General features: G+C 32.9%; 1 protein-coding gene across 3 annotated transcripts; it reads left to right on the top strand.

Annotated features, from left to right (window-relative positions):
* The first annotated feature begins 1,550 nt into the window (after positions 1 to 1,550).
* LOC108912053 (rab GTPase-activating protein 1-like) lies at positions 1,551 to 21,623 on the top strand. 3 transcript variants are annotated; one of them, XM_018717211.1, is made up of 15 exons: positions 1,551 to 1,704; positions 1,790 to 2,127; positions 2,954 to 3,131; positions 3,208 to 3,407; positions 3,874 to 4,031; positions 4,090 to 4,278; positions 4,334 to 4,618; positions 7,103 to 7,286; positions 7,357 to 7,598; positions 7,794 to 7,982; positions 8,060 to 8,371; positions 8,449 to 8,623; positions 17,161 to 17,411; positions 17,462 to 17,632; positions 20,823 to 21,623. In XM_018717211.1, the coding sequence occupies exons 2-15, from the start codon at positions 1,797 to 1,799 to the stop codon at positions 21,120 to 21,122; spliced, it is 3,165 nt and encodes a 1,054-aa protein (XP_018572727.1). In that variant the 5' UTR covers positions 1,551 to 1,704; positions 1,790 to 1,796; the 3' UTR covers positions 21,123 to 21,623. The 3 variants fall into 3 exon arrangements, with proteins under 3 accessions (XP_018572727.1, XP_018572728.1, XP_018572726.1); XM_018717212.1 differs by having other exon boundaries at positions 2,948 to 3,131; positions 7,103 to 7,268; XM_018717210.1 differs by having other exon boundaries at positions 2,948 to 3,131.
* Positions 21,624 to 21,625: the final 2 nt, after the last annotated feature.

The following is a 21,625-nucleotide window of genomic DNA, read 5'->3' as shown; positions in this document are numbered from 1 at the left end:
CACTTACGACCAATTTTACCGAAAATTTAGTTAATAACTTTTTACCCGGTATGTCTAACATGAAACTTGATTCAAAACCTGAAAGAGAGCAATCATTTTTCTATTAATTGTGTATTCTTATTTCATTTACGTATCTCGATCCGTTTTCTAGAAAAATCGATTTAACAAACATTATGTTTTGATAATACGAGAAATTAAAAGCGAAACAAACCAAGTGTTTCTTCGTGTTATTACAATAATTAACAATAAAGCAATTGAAATTCGTAATAAAGATTTAAAGTCAGTGTTCGAAGAATCCACCGTTGACATTTACACACTTTACACAATGATTTCTGAGAGATCTTCGAGTTTGAAACAACATATTGGGATTGCGTTTGACTTCGTTGGCAGCGATTTGTATTTTTTGCCACAACTTTTCACACTAACCAATAGATTCTTCCAAATAGAAAAATGAAGAGGATTGATGTCCGGACTTCTGGGTGGCCAAGTAAAAATGCTTTCACACCTTGAAGAAGTTCCACTTTATTTAAGAAGAGACATGTGGTTCATGCACGACGGAGCTTCACCGCATTTTTCTTGGCCCGTGCGTGCATATTTAGATGCAGTTTTTCCAAATCGCTGGATTGGCCATGTAAGCATTTTTGCTTGACCATCCAAAAGTCCAGACTTCAGTATAGTTTACAAAGAATCTATTGGCTCGTGTCTTCACACACAGCTGTGGCAAAGAATACAAATCGCTGCTAAACAAAGTCAGACGCAATCCCAATAATATGTTGATTCAAACTCGAAAATCTCTCAGATAACGTGTAAAGTGTATCAGTGTCAACGATGGATTCTTCGAACAATGACTTTAAATCATAATTACGTATTTTATTTGTTTTAGTGTTAATTGTTGTAATAACACGAAGAAACACTTTGTTTGTTTCGCTTTTAATTTCTCATATTATCAAAACATAGTATTCGTTAAATCGATTTTTCTCGAAAACGGATCGAGATTCCGAAATGAAACAAGAATACTACACAATTAATGGAAAATGATTGCTATTTCAGGTTTTGAATTAAGTTTCATGTTAGACATACAGGGTAAAAAGTTATTAACTAAATTTTCGGTAAAATTGGTCGTAAGTGGCGCCCTCTATGAGCAATGCTGAAAATACAACACGCATCTTATTCGTCGCCTAAAAAATATAATTTCACAAATTTTCAGGTTCCTAATCTACATATTTTCAGAATAATCGCAAAAAACGATTTAAAATTTTAACTTTCAACACTGTATTTCCAAAACTATCAACTTTTGGACAAGGCATGTTTGCGCCAATAGTCACCATTTCACGTGTAGTATCTTCAGCTTTCGACTTTCCCATTGTTAATGAATCACCCTGTATACGTCTGTAATTTTATTTGCAATAAAGTTTATATCAAGTGATCTGATCACTAATAGAAAACGCTTTACATTAACAAACATGGGAACATTTCAAATATTTCAGTTGGCGACAAAATTCTTAATAATTAAAATAATTGGTGACACTTCTGTTCTGCGGCAAACTTAAGAAAACTTACTTGTTTGTCAAATATGTTGTGTAAATTATAAACTCAATATTTTCCATAAAGTGGTAATAGGTGGTCTTTTGGTACAGCAAATTCAGTTTGTGGGTACCCAATGGACCCAATAAAAGTTACTGCAGAAACAAATCAGTAAATAAGGTATGTATTAGAGAATACCCTTATGTCTCCCACTGTGACAATGGCTAGGTAGTTAGTAAAATTATTTTCCTTTGTAACATTCTAGCTTTATTATGGAGGATACCTTGAGTGTTAAATCTAATGAATCAGTAGCAACAAGTGAAGAATTCGATTTTATAGGTGATAAACCAGGAGTCAGTAAAACACCAACGCTGGATTTTAAGAATGGAGATTTAAAGGAATTAACAGACGCTCTTACTGAGGTTTTGGAGGAAACTGATAGTAATATAACTGAAGCTATTGGAAATGATATAAAAATGGATCAGAGTGCGTTCTGTGGATGTGGTGCAAAAATTGAGGATCCTTTGAGTATGGAAGGTTTGTCCCCCACAGAGAAACAGGATTCAATGAAACCTGATACTAGTTCAGAGGAAGATGATAGTAGTAAGTAATTTGCTGCTTTATTTTAAACATTTTATATTTACTATGCCAAATGGGAAAGGGTACATAATTGCCAGTGTGTAATTTAAAAGTGAGTCAAATATTATTCTTTTGTGTTTAGTTCGTAACCTTGTAAGGATTCAGTATATTAAATTATATTCCTATTATTTAGAATACCTAAATATGTATTTAACTTGTAACTTTAATGTGTTTAACTTTGAGATTTATTTTTAATGGGGGAGACATCTTCATAAAAGAAACTGGTTGCTAAAAATTTACCCCAGTAAAAGTTGCCTAGAAATGCCAGAAAAATACTTTTTAATTAAATATATCATTGTTTGGGTACCGCTGTGATATTTAGATCTAGCCGAGTCTTATAATTTATTGCCAACTGTTATTTTATCATTTCAACAATACATCTACTTCTCATTCTAAATTAGTTGTTTTTTAACTGTCATCTTTTTGCATCTAAAATCTTTAGATTTCAACAGTTCAACAGTTTGTACTCTTATACAAGATCAGTATTTAATTATTCTATTATAACAAGATAGAGTTATTAAAAAAAAATTATCAAATTTTTAACACCCTGTATATCTTTAAAAAGGGGTAGCTGAATTAAGTTGTAACTTTATTATACTGTTGATGAACGTTTTTTAGAATCACTTAATTTAATTTGAATTAAAGGTTAGAAAATATAATTTTTTAAACTTAATATAAATAATAAATTATATACATTTTATTCTAAAAATAAGTAATTCGTTGTATACAGTGTGACACACGTTTCAAGAAATCATATCTTTTTTCGAGAATATTTGCAACCCAGTTTCAGATGTGGACCAAGAGTGCACCATATTTTCTGGAGTTACATATCTCGGGGCAGCTGCAATAAATGCGCCAAAGTCTGAACCAGAAATACAACGTAATATGGTAATACTGAATGAACAAAGTACCGATCAGGGCATTAAGATATCAGTATCGGTTCCGTCTTCATCACAGGGCTTAGTTGTGTGAGTTACACCACTTATAAAAATATTGTAATTAGTTTACTTTCATGGAGATATTTTAGAAAGTTTTTTTTTATAGTCTCTATGATGCCAATACTCATTCCGTCATTTCTCGTTACGAGATACATAGAATTCTATTCTACGCTCGCGGGTCTGCCGATAGTCCAGAGGCTGGCTGCTTTGCTTTTGTGTGGTCGCATGGAGACTCGCAAGAGTCGGCTATATTCCAGTGCCATATTTTCCGATGTGATATCGCCGAGGCCGTCACACGAGTTTCTGGTAAATAAATCTGCCGTTTCTATGAACAAACATGTAAGATATTTTTGTGATGCGTAAATTTTCTTCTTGAAGCTCTCAGACATAATGTGTGACAACTATTCTCCATCTCCAAGTCTATTTCACTCTCCACTTCATTCATAGCTAACACTTGAGTCGTGATATTTTAACGCAAATTTTTATTTTCAGTTTTCAAAAAAACTTTGTTAAGTACACAATTGCAAAGTTTCCTTTGATTACTCATTTTTTTTTACTCTACTACTTACAAAAACCTCCACTCTCAAATACAAAGGTAATACTTTTCAACAATATATCGGACAAGTAATATCCATTTGATTTTGTAACCTTATATTCTAAAAATACCCAAAACATCATAAAACTTCCTTATCTAGTTTTATTACATGCCCAGTGATAAAAATATTTTCCAACCGAAACTTTAAACACTTTGTGAAATGCTGTTTATTTGTAGCTTGCTTTGCTAAGGCTTTCCAACGAGTTCCGCGTTCCATGAGCAGTTCCGTAGTTTCTGTGGCTGACATGACGGGATCCATTACAACTCTTTCAGAAGTTCGTACCTTGATGTACGTTTTCGAGGTCAGCCTAGAAATAAAAGAAGACGACGGCAAAGTAATATAGATGAAAGTGTTATAAATATATGTGAAATATTAAATCATGCATCTTTTAGGGATCGTTTACCACCGTGGGCAAAGATAAGAACGGTTTCCGACTGAAACTGAACGTTGAGAAGCAACTATGTCTCAGCATCCGTCAAGTTTCCGACAACGGTCCCCAACTCTTTATCGAGAGGTGTTTCGGCGTCTTGGTTGCCGCTGGTCGGCACGTCAGGCACTCCGATATGCAGCTCTTAGAAATGGTAACATTTGATTGAACCTCTCGTGATTTTTTAAAAAATAACGTAATATTTCTAGAAGGAGCAAGGCGCCTCAAATAGTACGTCCCATGAGAGAAACTGCACGCTAATCTCGGCATCTTGGGATCCCACAGAGCCTTCATTTGAGCCCCTTAATATAGAGACGCCAAAAGAACTGAAGCAGTACATGACTGTTGCAGTGGATTTGGTTATAAGAGGGATACAGGAACCAGTCAGGTTTCAAATAGAAACGCCTGTGAGGATCTTCGGGCAGAGCGAGAGGAACTTTTGGTATTTTCAGAGGAAAAGTCTCGTTCAGCAGTTTTTCTTGAATCTGAAAGAGGTAAGTGACAATATGTAACATGGGGTATTATAGCTTGTTCAAATTAAATATTTTCTTCTTTAATAATTAGTAAATGGGTAGTATAATTTGTGACTTAATCATCATGGAATTTAGATTTAGATTTAGCTTTTAGAGCTGCTTTGGAAATCTATTACCTACAGGCATATGCCTGAGCACAACAACGCTGTGTTGCCCATTTGCAGTTTTTCCTCCAGCTTTAGGGATTTTTTTTTAGTCAAAATTGGTGATATAATTGTGCATACTTTTCTCTGTGTGAGGTTAAGCAAAAAAACATTTCCTAAAAATTATCTTTTGACTGAACCTTTTTGCACAAACTATTTTAAAAATTTTTTATAGGTTGTGACTACCTCAATAAATATAAAAATAAATAAATTTGTTTATTCGCTGGCCATATTCATAGCTTACATTAAATAGAATAAGAAAAAAAAAGTGGTGCAGGCGAAAATTTTCATATTTTCAAGATCAAACTACTTTAAATGAATTTGGAAATTTTTAGTTGCATTTGCAATATTACTGAAAAACTGACGTTCGCGAGAAGGATTTTCAATTAGATTTTATAAAAAATTAAAATTAATTCAGCTTGTGGACTTTTGCGAACATTAACACACACTGACCACACCGTATATGTTCCAAAGAAGCTTCGTGGTTACTACAGCCTCGCGGGACGTTCCCAAAATTGTTAAATCCCTCCTTATTCCACACGCCCAACTTTACACCCACAATTAAAAAAAAAAGGTTTTTTTACATAAACACTTCCACATAACCACTTATACTCCGAATACCATTCATTCTGAAACTTCCGAACGTACACGTCTTTCGACTTCCCCTTTTTTCCATATCGAGAAAATAATGCGCAGGTTTGTCACAATTTAAACAATCCTTTTTGTCCTCAATTTCCCATCTGGAAAAAGGCATTTCCAATAAAATACATACTGGATCATACATAGGAAATATTTCTACAACTATTATATGAAACAAATATTAACAAAGAACCGTTATAATCGTGCACTGGGCGAAGCATATTGTGTAAACTGTTTAAAGGCAGACGTTGCCGCGATCTGTGATGACAAATAATGCTGCTTCAATTTCCCGTCATTCGTTCCTCCACGACGTAGTATTACTCCCGTGTTGGCCGACTCGTTGCCATGACAACCTCCGTAAACAACGCTACGAAGAGGAGCGAAATACAGACTGATTTCGATTCGCGTCACTTGCTTATACTTTACGTTGTATGGTAGGAGGTTGATGTTTGCGCTCAACGAAGGCAATGTTTTTTTAGAAGGTATTCACTGCGCAACTATTCTTTTTATTTCAGCATATTAAACAAACAAACAATACATTTTCGATTTAAAATTATACCTAAATTATAAATTTTATAAAATTAAAAATAATTTTAAATTGCACAACTAAATGGAAATTTTAGGTGATTAAATTGCACAACTAAATGGAAATTTTAGGTGAGGCGGTGCGTCACATGGGTCACCTGGCGAGACGCCACTGAGTGAATGTCCTCTAAAAAAGTGTGCCCCAAAAAGAGACAATTACTTAAATTATTATAATACGGCGATAAAAGTAATACATGTAATAAATACTACTGATTTGTCTAATCTAAAGGCATTGATTGCTAACGCCCACTGGGTCCTGACGGCCTACAAACGTCAAAATTTGTGGAGGAGCGTCATCTCGTACTTTGACTTATCTGATATTGTATCTTACAAAACCAGTGTTAGCTCAGTTTTCATCTGAAATTGATTTATATGGTTAAATAACAGTTAATTCTCTGAAGGATGATACATTGTTTTTTTATATAAGTTCAAACAGTTATCTTTGTTTATGTGGAATATTTTGAAAAAATTGGATCATCGATAACTACATAAACAAGGATTCCTTTATTTACAAGGAAAAATGTTGAATGTTATTGTGTGTAACGATTTTGTATAGGGTGCGTAATGAAAAACTTGAATCATAATTAGAGAAAGTTCGGTTCAAAAGTTTTATAAGTTTTGTGCAAACGTGACAAAAGTGAAGTATTTTCCTTAATTAAATTCAAGAATGTTGTCTTGTATAGACTGCGTGCAAGCTGCAAACTCATACCCAATTGGGAGCTAGGGCGTGCATTGTTGTCAAATCTCATTTTTCATGATTTATACGTAATGAAGACTGTATTAAAACATTAGATAAAATGGAAATTTGTATTTATCTTTGCTTTCACATGTAGTATTTAATCAAACAAAACTATTTCAGATATCATTCCTATGAAATTAAAATGAAAACATATTAAAGCTTCATAAATGTGACCAAAATGTAATTTTATCCTCCCGGTATGTGTAAGTTAATGACCTTATTTAAAGCGTATTATTCTTATCTAAAAAATGCGAGTGGTAGTTATCTGTCAATTTTATTGCTGGGTATATATTATAATTTGGCGAATATCGAACAATACATAATCATAATTTATTTTAGATCGTTTCCGAATTGAATGACGTCTATTACGAGGTTCTGAACATGGAGACCTCGGGTGAACTAGATAGAAACCTGTTGAATCTAAATCTGAATTTGTCCAGTTTGATACAATCGCCCAGTATCACCCCGATAGACACCCTGACGCCTAAAGAAGAATTCCACTCAGGTAAATCCCTTCCTAGAGGTAATTACTCGAAAAATAAGCGTGTAGATAATTCTATGTTTTATGTGCTTCGCATAACTTTCGTTTGTAGACGGCGATGAACCTTTGTTGAGCGGTACGGGTCTGGTGTCTAAGGATTGCTCTGAGGACGTCTTGGAAAATTGGGCGGACGTTCTGAATCGGTGGAAGTCTACGAAGCAGAAACCTAAGCAACTCGCTAGCTTAGTCAGGTTGGGTATTCCAGAAGCTTTAAGGGGCGAAGTGTGGCAGAGGTTAGCCGGCGTAGAGGAAAACAACGAAATGATGGAAAATTATCGAGTTCTAATAACGAAGGTAAATAATAAAACTTTCAGAAATAAAAAAAAATTACTTTCTTTTATTAAATTTCTTGCATTAAGACCTTTATAAAAAGACCAATTAATAACATTATAACTATTTTTTAAGTTGCATTTAAACTCTTGTGTACGCCGCCATTGGGAACACCCAAACTCTGTTGTATCAGCACGCTTATCAGTATTGTTTGTTTAGGAGTCCAGTTGTGAGAACGTCATTCAAAGGGATATCGCCCGCACTTTTCCTGCCCACGATTTTTTCAAGGAGGCCGGTGGTTTGGGACAGGATTCTCTGTATAGAGTGAGCAAGGCTTATGCCGCTTACGATTCAGAAGTGGGATATTGTCAGGGACTAAGTTTTCTTGCAGCTACCCTCCTGTTACATGTAAGTAAAAAAAAAATTGTTTTTCTCCAATAAATAAATGAATATTGTGCATTGTCTCTAATAAAATTTTATTTCAGATGCCGGAAGAACAGGCCTTTTGCGTCCTCGTGAAGCTGATGTACGACTATCGCCTGAGAGACCTGTACAAAGACGGTTTCGATAACTTGTATTTAAGGCTGTTCCAGCTCAACAAGCTGATGGAGGAACAGTTGACCCCGTTGTGGGTGCATTTCAGAGAGCACCACATCGAAACCCACATGTTTGCGTCCCAGTGGTTCCTAACCCTGTTCACTGCCAGATTTCCGTTATACTTTGTGTTCCACATCATCGACGTTTTTCTCTTGCAAGGCATCGACACGCTGTTCCAAGTAGCACTGGCGTTGTTGATGGTAAGTAATCGAAGATTTTTCCCCTTCCGATTATCCATTCTGAATATTTTTTTTATAAAGTGTTTGATGATTTCTAGCTTTGCAAAAGAGACCTGCTGCAGCTGGACTTCGAGGGTATTCTGAAATACTTCAGGGTTTCCCTGCCAAAGAAGTGCAGGACTGAGGAGTCTGCGAAACAATTAATGAAGTTGGCATGCAGTTTGAAGGTTAAAAAACTTAAAAAATACGAACTAGAGTTTATAGCTTTAAAAGGTAAGTGTTGAATTGAGGAACGCGGTTTTAGAAAACTGCAAGGCGGTGATTGATTCTTCATTGTTACTTATTGGCTGGCTGCGGTTGTGTCTCAGTATCGGTCTCTCAAAATTGTAAAACCTGATTGTACACCTAAAATTGATTTGTAAACATTTTTCTTCGTCATTCCGATACCCATTACCTAGGAAATGTACCTACATATCTATTTATCGATAAACGTTCCCTTCAGTCAACTGGAAACGGGAATGACGAATAATAAAAAGTGTAGTTAGGTAATTGGAACGAGAATTACAACAGAAAAAGTTTATAAATTGACATTGAAGACAAAAATTGACTTAGTCTTACAAATAATGTTTGTGGTTACTTTACATTGAAAATTAGTGATGGGAGATCTTGAGTGGTACCTACTCGATTCTTAAAAGTTCTCGTTGTTCTGGCATACTTGCTGAAAGTACTTGAATACTTTTAGTTCTCACATTGACTGAAATATTTCAATTACCGTTTCTTGATATTTGTAAAGTTACCCGGCAAATAACATACGAGACGAGAGTTCTCGAGTGTGGAAAATATTTGAATAAATTGAAATCAATTACTGATTTAGCATAGCGACTGAATCAGAAGAATTTGAATACCTTTAGTTTTCGGTGGTTGTCAAATAGCATTCACTTAAACAAACGCCTGACTCGTAAACAAATACTTTCAAGTATCCTATACAGGATGATTCACTTTTTATGATTAGAACTTTAACCATCGATAGATCTCGTCAAAATAATGTCATTTTGAAGTATACACATTTTCTTCGAAAGGTTTTCTTTTAGTGATATAAGCTCTCGAAGAAACATTTTAGGTTTTTGAGCCAAAATGGCTTCTTATGGATGCATTACATGTGAAATGGTTAAGTTTTTCAAACAAAGATTTAAATACTTTACTCAACGACTTACCGTTACTTCTAAGGAAATATATGTGAATTAATCATGTAGAACCTGGTACCGGTCCCATTGCTTGGCCGCCACGATCGCTAGATCTAAATCCCATGGATTATTTCGTTTAGGGATTTATTAAAGAAAGGGTGTATAGTTCACCAGTCTGTAAGTAAGTAAACATTTATTTCCTCAAGTTATTACAATATGAAGTTACATAAATAGAAAAAAAATTTAGAGATTAGAGAAGAATAACATAAAAAACCTAATTAAAGGTGTAAGGAAAGTATTGTGTTGATGACAAATATTAAGTAAGTATACCAACATATTTACATATCTGCGTTTTTTGCCCCACAAATTGAAAGAATGTAAAAATTAAAAAAAAAGAAGAGTACAAATACCCATACAGTACAAACCTACAGCTAAACATTAAAAATACAAAGGGAATCAAAATTGACAGTAAATAAACACGCATAATTATGTATTTTACAGGTACAAGTTAAAACTTAATTTTGATAAAAGACGTGATACACTCTTATTGCCTTAGAGTGCACTGATAAAAAATTCATTTAAAGAATAGAATTCATGACCTCGTAAAAGGATTTTTAGTTTTCGCTTGAAAACTTTACTGTTTAATGTCTTCAGATGAGATGGTAATTTATTATAAACCTTTTTCCCCGAATACAAAACACCATTGCGACTTCTATTATAATTATATTGTGGTAAAGTGAGATTTTGATAATGTGTAGGACAACTATGATAATCACTTGGCGTGTTGATCAAATGTTTATTTTTATGAATTAAAATAGATAATCTGTAAACATATAGTTATGACATTGTATCTCTTAAGATAACCTAGATTACAATAATGTGCTTCAAAACAAATGCACTCTGTATAAATAAGTACTAGTATACCATTTTAGTAAAACAAAACGTTTTAGAACTATTTGGAAAAAAATTATTTTTTCTCAAAGTTTGATCTGGGTAAACAAAGATGGACAGAGGTAAACTTAGTTAAATGGCCTTGCTTCCATGCCAGAATTTGTATTCGGACTAAATATTTAATAACTTGGAAAAAATGGAACAATTGGAAAAATGAAAAAAAAATATTGATTCAAATATTTTTCCAGATATCTTGGGACATCCAGGAAATGGCGAGCATTATGTTTTATTTTACTTTTATTCGGGCTCACCTTGTAGAGCTCTCGAAGTTGAAAAACATTATTCATGATAACTTTTTTGTTCCTTATCAAATTTGGATAGTTTTTCCTTAAAAGCTACGCTTTTTGATGTTATGTGATCAATTTACTGTCTTACTTTAGGTAGTCTTCACCCTCAAAAAAGTTACAGGTTTACTTTTTTAATTCACCCATTTTAAGACTTTTGTACTTTTTAATGTGGACAATGTATACTTCTTTGTCATCTACACAAGGAACCGTTTTCGAGATAAAAGCTTTTAATAATGATGGTATACTATTTCCTAGAATTCTTTAGGTTCTGGTTTTTTATGTTTTATTTATTTTGTTGTAGGAAAGACTGATTTTACTTTTCATGTATTTTTAGTATTATTAATAATTATATATACGAGTATATGTTAAAATTAGTATCATGTCTTCATGATTAAATGCGTTTATCTAGAAAACAGGTCCTTGAGTCCATATTAAACAAGTACAACTTTTCACTTAAAAAAGTACAGCAATCTTAAAAACAATAAGAATTAAAAAAGGAAGTCTATACATGACCAAGACAGCTGAAGGCGCACTGTCCCAGGGCCGCCAACGTAGCTATCAGTAAATTAATTACCTTTTTCAACACTCGACTTCTTATAACGCTAACAACTCTACATGGTAAATCTGAATAAAAACAAAATAACACTTATGTTATTTTTGCAAGTGCTGCCCAAATCTGAAAGATTGCTCACCATTTCTTGGCGTCCTGTATTTTTTGGAATAAGCCTCAATTAGTTTCAAAGCAATACATTTTAACAAAATATATATATTATATATTTGGGACTCGAGCACGAATTAATCAATCTTAATTTTCCATGATCGAAACAATGAAAATAAACAAAATATTAATTTTTTATAATTAACAAATTATAACAATAAAGCAATTTCAGAAAAAAAAAAACATTATTTTGCATTAGATTTCATGTCAGATGCCTTTGATTCCAGAGCAACATTTTTTTAGCCTTTCTAAACATATTAAGAATGATTTTCTTTTATTAAAGCAATTTCTAAAGATTGTTTTTTTAAATACATCTTATTTATATCAGCAAACATAGTGCCTAGAACCCTTCATATCTTTTCAACAAAAGTACAAGTTTTCCATATTTTTTTCAATTTTTTTGGGGAAAAAACGATTTTTTACCAGTGCAATTTTTTCAAAAATTCTGGACCTCTGAGACACTACTCCATATAAGAATGTACACATTATTCTCGTACCTACTGAATTTTCTTCTTGGTAGTTCAACCTCGTCAACCTGGTCTCTAAAGTAGAATTACCCCGCAAAGTCCTCTTATTGTTTAAATGAATATTTACAGATCTAGTGACGGGAGCGTTTCCGCTCTTCCTAGGAGGGGGCGGCAGGGACGAACTCTGAACGTTCTCCGAGCTCTTCCGTTTCCGGGAAACATTTTCCGAATTCTCGTTGCAAATTCCCTTGCATTTTGAACACAATACTTGGGGTGGCCTTAATCTAACAGTCATCTTGTTATTTTTATATTTACTTGGCATTTGAACGTTTTTTTTCTTTGAATTGGTGGGGTCGGTGTAAGCAAATCTTTGGTTAACGAAATAAAGGGTGTCATCGTCGGGGTTTTTCGTGGGAACGTTGAACGCTGGGTTTACATTGGGCACCCCGCAAGGCAGGTTTCTAAAATGCAAAAGTTATTCCTGAATATGGAAATACCTATTTAATATTTTCCACAATTCAAAAACTAAAATTAATCCAATATTTCACTATATATATATTTTTTGGTATAATAGAAGGGATGATGATGAACAGGGAAGTATTAAAAAAAAATAATAATGCTAATTCGCTATTATGGATTTTATTGAAATCAAAAGAATTTACAGATCTATGTTACATAAAAATGTATCTTTGAAATTTTATCATTGTTACTGGGTATCCTTTATTTTCAGCAAGTAGATATTTCACCACTTATGATTTTTGTATCACCAGATTCTTCCACCTTTTAACTACTTAAGGAACCCTTTATTAAAAGCTATTAACAAATTAAAAAACTCTTGTAATTATATCCAAGACAGATCAATTTCAAATACAGCAAACGTCATTTCTCAAACTAATTCTTTTATAGAAACAAACCACTTTGCCTCCAAAATCAAGCAATCGAAAATTTTTATCCAATTTAATTTTTTACAATGTTTTCAAGTAAGTAAAAATATAAAAATATTGAATCAAAACTTGTAAAATGTCCATCGATTTCCCTATAATACTTTCAATTAAGCTGTGTTAAGAAATTTTTATTGAAATTTCAGTTTTCAGCATATGCAAGATGAAACAAGTTTCTTTTTTCGAAAACGGTTATATAAACATGGATCCATAAATCATGATGCAAGATTCACTATGAGATAAATCACATAGAATTCTTATTGTCTTTTTTTGTACCAGGAATACATCTTCAGAACTAGTAGATCCTCCTCAAAGCTCAATTCCATATTGCAATATACATACTCTGGAAATATGCATAATAAACAATCTTTGCTGTGGAAAAATCAATATTTCGTTTAACAGTTAGTATTGCATAATATGGCTTTCCCTAGCTTTGTCTTTAAATTGGTTATGTGCTCCATCCAATTCAATTGAGAGTCGACATAAATGCCAAGAAATTTTGTGGAATGTACTGAGCATATTTGATCACTATTTAATTTTAAAGAGGTATCTGTATACTGTTAGTTTTATTGCAATTTAGCATCAGTTTATTTGCAAGAAACCAATCAGAAATGTGTTCTAAAATATTTTGTGCTTTGGTTATTAAATCGTTTTTGTTAGCAACCTGTATTAACAAGCTGGTGTCGTCAGCAAATAATAAAAATTTGACCTCTGGAAAATTTGGGACGATATCATTAATATACAACAGAAATAACAGTGGTCCCAAAATAGAACCTTGTAGAACTCCGCTTTCAACTCTGGCAAAGCCGGTATGAATTTTTTTTGATACACAACTTTTTATTTCGACTATTTCAGTACACATCTGTCTTTCAAATAAATATGTTTTAAACCAATTGTTTTCCTTGTCAGTTATGCCATAATACTCCAGCTTGTCAAGTAATATTTGGTGATCAATACAATCAAAAGCCTTAGACAGATCACAAAAAATGCCTAACGGGATTTCCTTATTTTCCAAACATTTATTGATGTCTATTAACTTAAAAGCAGCATCTGTAGTGTTAAAGTTTTCCCTAAATCTGAATTGTGAATTATCCAAAATGTGACACCTTTTTAAATACAATAATAATAGTTGTTGTTTAACTACCTATATGTTCTAGGATTTTTGAAAACGACGGTAAAAGAGATATACCCCTATAATTTTGTGGGGAGCAATTTGTCTTGCTTTTTAAAAAGCGGCTTTGTTATCGCTTTTTTAAAGGATTTAGGAAATTCACCATTCATTAAGGACAAATTAATTAGGTTTAATGTTTAATGTTTAATGTGGCTAACTTTAAAACACATACACATACATAACTTTTACACGTCAATCATGTAGGAACCTAAGTATAAAAAAATAATACTTGTTAAATCTTATTTAACGTTGTATCTTAGGTGTTAGGCCTACTTTTAGAAAACAGATAAAACAATTACAGTATATTAAAATTAACACTAAGAAGAAAAAAAAAAAAAGAAACAAAAACGTTATACACATTGCACCTAAGTGAATTAACACTTGTATTGTGCAAGCACAAAATCCATTAAGTATATGCTGTATATACAATATGAGTAAAATTCAAATTATTATTATCATCTTTCGTATTAGCTAGGATATTATTCAATCAATGACAAAAAAGACAAATAGTTGTTACTTATGTATGTTTTGCAGAGGTGCGAGTATTTTTTAAAGCTTTTGGTTCTTCTTATTTCTAAGGGTAACAAGTTGTATGTCTTGGGAGCTAAATGTGTTGCAAATCTCAAACCTATGGTTTTATTATTAAAAGGTGTTAGTAAAGCTTCGTTTGACATACTCCGAGTTACCCTAACATTCATTATCAACTGTTTTTCATTTTTAAATACATTTGTACACAATGAATGGAAATACAAAGATCTAATATTACATATTCCATCCTTGAAAAGTAAACTGGTCGGGTATAATTTATTTTTTTTTAAAATGATTTTTAATATTTTAAAGGTTTCGCTAAAGCTTCAGCATTATCCTTTATTATAGTTATAGGGATATTATCATAGCCAGCAGACATCTTAGGTTTTAAAGCTTGTAATGTTTTTTTTCCATCTAAGCGAGTAATTTGTTCGAACCAAAATCTAATTGTGTTGCTAATTTTAACATTATTAATATAACTTGACTTTTTTGATATTGTGTTTGGTAAAATATCCTTCGGGGAATTAATAAAAAAGCTGTACTCTTGAAAAGTTAAGAAAAATAATTTAAAATAATTGTGAAACTTTTCAAATGCATTGAGGTTCGAGGACAACGTTTCGAATATTTGTTGTGATACTTTTTCTTTTGTTCTCTATTGTTAATTGTTATTTTTACTTGTTTCTCAATATTAAAAATTGTATTCTGTGCTACTTTGCTTGAAAATCTTAACCATTTCACATGTAATGAATCTGTAAGAAACTATTTTTCTCAAAAACGAAGCATTTCATTTAAAAATAGCAAGAGACTTTTTTGCTGTAGAATAAATCGCAATGTAAAAAAAATATATTCATTTTGTAAAATTTCCAGTTGCTTCTAAATGCGTCTATGATTCATCTATTTTCATGATAATGTGTAAAATCGACTGAGATTTTCATTTGTACACTTCATACTAAATATAAAATAAATGGCTTTCATAGTATACGAAAAAATAAATAAAAACCAAAAAAAAAGTTTTTTTCAATAGCACAAGAGGAAAAAGTGTCTATCGACTCACATATTGTTTGATTTTAAAAATATTTATTGGAAACAAAAGGACATATTAAAATAATAAATTAATTTTGATTTAAGAAAAAACAGCGACTTTAAATAATTCTACACAAAACTTTATATATAAAACTCTAAATCTAGACTTCCCCTCTCCCATTTTATCATAACGTTCATCATTCAACGTCTAGTTTTCTGTCCGGCACTCGATTCTCGGATAATCATTCGATTTTTAAAAGTATTTGAGAACCGAATTCTCGATTCTTAAAAGTATTCGAGAACCGAGTTCTTGATTCTTAAAAGTATTCGAGAACCGAGTTCTCGATTGTTAAAAATACTCGATTCTGCCCATCACTATTGCAAATTAATGTAATTAGGTACCAAGTTTTGGTACACTCTGTATATACCGAGTCCAAAATAAAGATGTTTTTTAAGGGGGGTATGGAAACAGATTACAGATATCTTTTTTAGTTTTTTTTATTTTCAATTTTATTTTCTATTTTTATTATTAGAGCTATAGCAAATAGAAGAGCACTTCGTTGTAGCAATGTTATTTGTGTTTTCTTCTGGAAGAGTCGTACGGTTTTCGGGGGTTCTGCTCTGAAATTGATCTGAAACAGAGTTATGACATACATTTTAAATAAATTGCTCGTAATTGTTTAAGGAGCACACTACATTTTAAAAGTCATGAACCAAGGAACTTCACTTCGTTGTGTGACAATTGCAGACTTGACAATTTTTTGCCTGCCAAAGGCATCAGGTGATTTGATATGTAGTTAATCTGAACTAGGTCAGTGTCGGAGATCATTGTCGATGAAATTCACAAACTAAACTCGGTGCTTTAACGCTTTTTATTAAAAACTAAATGATTCTAAAAATATTTCAAATCTATAAGATTAGTATTTTATTATGTACATTTAATAAAACATTAAAAGTAATTATTTTAAAACATAAATTAATTACAATTAGTAACATATACCTCTACAGATACTAATTTTATATTAATATTTAATAAAAATATTAATTTTTTAGACACATAAAATTTTTTAAAGCTTGGCATGTCCACAGTAAGCAATCTATTTTTATAAAATTAGTTTCAATTGCAGATCTGGTCTCTGCTACTTTATTAGTTTAATAGAGTTTGGAAGTAACTGAGTTCGGAAGCTGCCCACTGGCAGCGTAGATAAGAATTTATGAGCACTGTAAAAAATGAATTGTAACACGTAATATTACTCCAAAGAAACTGACTTCCACTTAAAATTACACTTTACATGTGAGATCTGTTTCCACCAATTCAATAATCACCTAATGGCTAAACAGTTTTCTAATTTGAGCCACCCAATGATATTCATCTTTTATTTTGGACACCTTGTATAACAACAGACTTTTTGGTTCTGTTTCTTTAATTCACAATGCCTCGTCTTGAGGAGACGTCACATAGTACGACACAACTAGCAGCTAGCGTAAATACTATATGTGCCTCTCCTAGACAGCTGGGAAATTATCTCTTTGGATTCAGAGGCTGCCGACAATGCGGAGAAAGAGGCCAGCGAGGTTGAGCAACTGAGGCTGACCGTGGCGCGATCCGAGGAGGAACGTAAACTCATGATCGATGAGATATCGCAGTTGAAGGAGATGTTGATGCGAGAGGTTAATCAAGCCGAGATCGACAAAAAGAGCAACATGACAATTATTAACGACTTCAAAACGATAAGGCAGAGGCTGGACACGCAGTTGCACGCGGCGAACGCTGAACTGAACGATTTGAAGGTACGTATTTATTTTTAAATCGATGCAGATAAGGTAATCGTGTTTTGTAGTTCAAGATCTTGAATTGCGAGACATGCTCCAAGCATATACAGAAGAATAATTCCGACATAACAAATTCCAACATGATGGAAGCAGTCAACGACAGCGAACGGATAAGGGAACTAGAATTAGAGCTGGCACAGACTAAGTTGGCACATGTAGAAGCCGAATGTAGAAATCAGGTACGATGTAATTTTTTAAATTTTAATGTGTACACAATGCAGTGGCGGCTTGTGACTTTTTGAGATGGGTGGACAAAATATTTTTTCTCTCATGTAACTTTAACTTGTAAGTAAATAACCATATCAATAATGCGCTTTACAATGTCTCTATTTTTGTCCACGACTTTATTATGTTTTAAAATATTCTCACAAAATGCGGAATCAAGAAAAGTTTGAATGTTTTGTTTTCCTAATAATTTAAATTTTAATGTTGAATATATATGCTCCTCCGATCGCTTGTGTTTTTTAAGGATTCATTAATATGTTTCAGATCTGAATATCCTAGATAATTTCACGTAGTTTTAATTTTTTCATTAAACAGGCAGCAATTTCAACAAAATAATTTGTTTTTCGTTTCACTACCTGTTAATCACTCATATTTATTGTACCAATTTTTACTAAATGATCTGTTGCTTCCGCAATTGTTTTTATTTATTAAATTTTTCATGTTAGGCGTAGGTTTTAATTGTGAAATAAATAATTTATTATCGAAAGTTAACATACTAAATTTTTATCTAATAAATTCACGAATTTCACTTGCCAATTTGTTTTACACCAAACTATTAAACAATATAAACTTACCTAAACCACTACTACTAACCCTAACCTATAACTAAGTTATAAGGCACAAGGAATAATAAAACATAAACAAACCGCAGATTAGGTATACATAAGTACCCGAGGAATATACGAGTGAAGCCGAAGGGCTTGCCCGATGTCGTAGGTTTATTTTATGTATACTCAAATGATAATTTATTAAAAATCTGATTGAAAGTCAAAAAATGTTTAAATAGAAACTAAAGTTTTTTTTAAATCTAACAGTTTCTTTATTATTTGAAAAAAAAATAGATATTGGATTTAAAAGTCCTAAAAATAATTTACTTCACTTCCACATTTACAAACTCGAATCTATTAAAACATTGAAAATTCCTCTGCAATCACTCTTAATTCAGTTTAACAGTAACGAGTTAAAAAAAACCTTAATAATTATAATTATCATTATCAAAGAACATTGAACATTATTTAAGTCGATTTACAAATTATTATAAAACGGTTTATTACTACGTTTACTAAGATTTGTTTTCTGGAATACCTTAGCCGGAAAAAATTGTTCTAATGTTGAAAAATTCATTTAAAGTACAAAATTGCAGCAAATAGATATACATGCGTATATTTCCATCGCTCGCCGCCGAGGAAAAGCCTTGGCGCAGACAACACTCGATATGCGGGTTCACCCAGCTTGGGCCAAATATTGTGAATTAGTGAACGACTTACGGTTCCGATTACTTTCTAGTCGTAGGTACGTATAAGCAGGTAATGGACGGTGTTGTTTAGTTCAGCGACCACGGGCAAGCCCAAATGTTATGTTGGTTGCTGCTGAGATCACGATTATTATAAATTTTAAAATTCGGTAGTGGGAGTTTCAAAGGAGGTAATGCATTTTAGATTTAATTTTCCCTGCCCACCTCGACGAGCCGCCACTGACACAATGGTTTGATGATGTCACAACCAGAGGTTTAGTCAGGTTTAATTAAAAACGATACATGTTAGTGAGTGCTTTGTCATTACCTTAATTTAATAATTTTGGCAATTATAATAAGATTAATTAATTAGTTTTATTATAAGATTTAGTTTATTTTGGTTTCTCGGGTTATGCCATGGCGTATGTACCTGGTTGCCATGCTTACATTACATTCACCCAGCCTTAGCTAGGAATGTTTGATAGTCCAGTAATTACGTGCTGTAAATTACCTTTAGCTAGAAAATTTTGCGGAAGTTTTGATATTCTGGTAATTTTACGTATTTTGAGCTTCTCATTTCAAATTTTTCATTTGCCACCTCATATCTTTGCTGCCGGCGCCTCCATATTATAATAAATTGGAAAAAATAAATTTTTTAAGATGTCTTTGTTGCTTTTACAGCAAAAAGTAGTTATGTACAAATTAACGACCATGAAATTAGCTAAGAAATAGGTTATAACCATTTTTTTCATAAAACCGTTTTGGATAGGAGACTAACAGAGATCACCATTTAACATACAGTGAAAAGTAATACCCATTTCCTCACCACCATGAGGTATTAGAGTAATGGCGCATTTTTTTCTGTGGTTTCCTAAGTAGGCCTAATCTACACATTAATTGATAAATGAAAATTACAATAACTTCTTTCGCTTTGATACCCCTGAGGGAGCAGCTTTTTCGATGTTTTTGATAGTTGAAAGCAACGAAGTCTCAGAGTTGTGTGGGAACAATTCTTCTGGTGCAGTAGCTTCTTCTTTACTTTCTGTATCGGTTTCATTACACAGTGGTTCTAAAATCGTATCAGTATCTTCATCATCATCACTATCTTCCAATGCTTTCCTACATCCACATCCACATTAGTTAAAAGAAGAGCTGCTGGAGCAGGGGCTTGGAGTGTAATCATAGCGACAAGACCATTTTTGTCTTTCTTCCATCCCCATTGATCTGACAATATGTTCGAAACGAATGTTTTCTTGCTAGTGTTTCTGTAGGAGGCATTGAAGTGACGTTAAATTTTTTTTATGAAGCATTGATACCTATAAGTGTTCAGAGGTATGAATTCCTTTTTATTATAGCCGTAAAGTCTGAGAAGAAAGTATTCTCCAGCTTTAGCTACACTTTTTCTTTAAATACTTTTATAACTTCGTGGGTGGTGAGTGGTGGGGAGGGCGAGGTCAATGGTCAACTGTTGCATCCGAGCGGTAGGCTTAACACGTTAAATGCGTGTTGTTTTACACGTTACGTACTTGGTAAACTTTGTAATTCTCGTACATGAAAACGGTTAGTTTTATGAAAAAATTATAGAAACCCATTTAGTAGAGAAAATTGTGTAGTTTAATTTATTAAAGAATCATTTTTGTTGTAAAATCAATCACACCACTCTTCACTATCAACATTTACATCCTTTTAAAACGTACAGCTCTTACTTAATTTCAAAAGATTTTCTCTATCTGGAAGTCGTAATTTCAATGTACCTTGAATATATGTAGAAAATAACTATCGCAGTGACATGTTCACCATGTAGCAGAGCTTGCCTTATAATAATTTACCTTTACTGATCTACATATTATATCTGTATGTGTCTTTATAATCTTGGTGGTAATGCTGCACCGAATCGTTTTGTTTTCTAGAACCTGACTCACCAGTTGAGGGCGACGGAATTGGAATTAACAACTGCCAAAAACAATTGGCTGAGCAAGACGTTAAGTTCCATCAAAGAAGTGGCGAATAAGAAAGATTTTCCAAACTTTTCCATTACCCAGTCGAACATTCCGAACACCACACCCAGTTTTATATCCCACATAAACGCGGTTAGGAGAGACAGCGTGCCATTGAAACATGACAAGTTCAAGCCTAACGAGGCGAGGAGGGAGTCCGCTCCCATCATGAAGGATTCCCAGAGCTGCAGCAGCCTGAAGACCCAAAACTGATCTTTGCTTCACTTTTTTCGTTGAAGACCTTTTATTTATTATTTTTCACCTCCGTTTGACGAGATTGATATTACTTTTTACCTTTTATTCGAGAATTTGATATTATTTTTAGATATTGTACGCAGTATTTGTATTTTATTTTTTGTTAAACTGGATTTTTATTCGTTTACTGACATTTCTAATAAACGTAACTTGTAGTAAATGCGCATAAAGGTGAGTATATTGTATATACGTTTTCGATGCCCGTTTGCTTGGCCATCGGCTCGTTTAATGTTGACAACAACCCTTCGCCATTGATGTAACAGAAGAAGACTCGAATGCTACGCAAATAAACCAAACATGATCATACGTGTGCGATTTCATCTTGTGTAAAAACTCTTAGCCATATTTTAGTGATAATAGTTGTGATAGCTAACTTGTGTTTTAAGTCGTTTACTGTATAATTGGTACCACCGAAAAATATTATGCACCCATTTTTAATAAAAAAAATTAAAACCTGAATG

Source organism: Anoplophora glabripennis, unplaced genomic scaffold (genome assembly GCF_000390285.2).
Source record: "Anoplophora glabripennis isolate ALB-LARVAE unplaced genomic scaffold, Agla_2.0 scaffold363, whole genome shotgun sequence".
Taxonomy (NCBI): domain Eukaryota; kingdom Metazoa; phylum Arthropoda; class Insecta; order Coleoptera; family Cerambycidae; genus Anoplophora; species Anoplophora glabripennis.
Note: the sequence above shows the minus strand (reverse complement) of the source record. Positions and strands in the feature narration are given on the sequence as shown.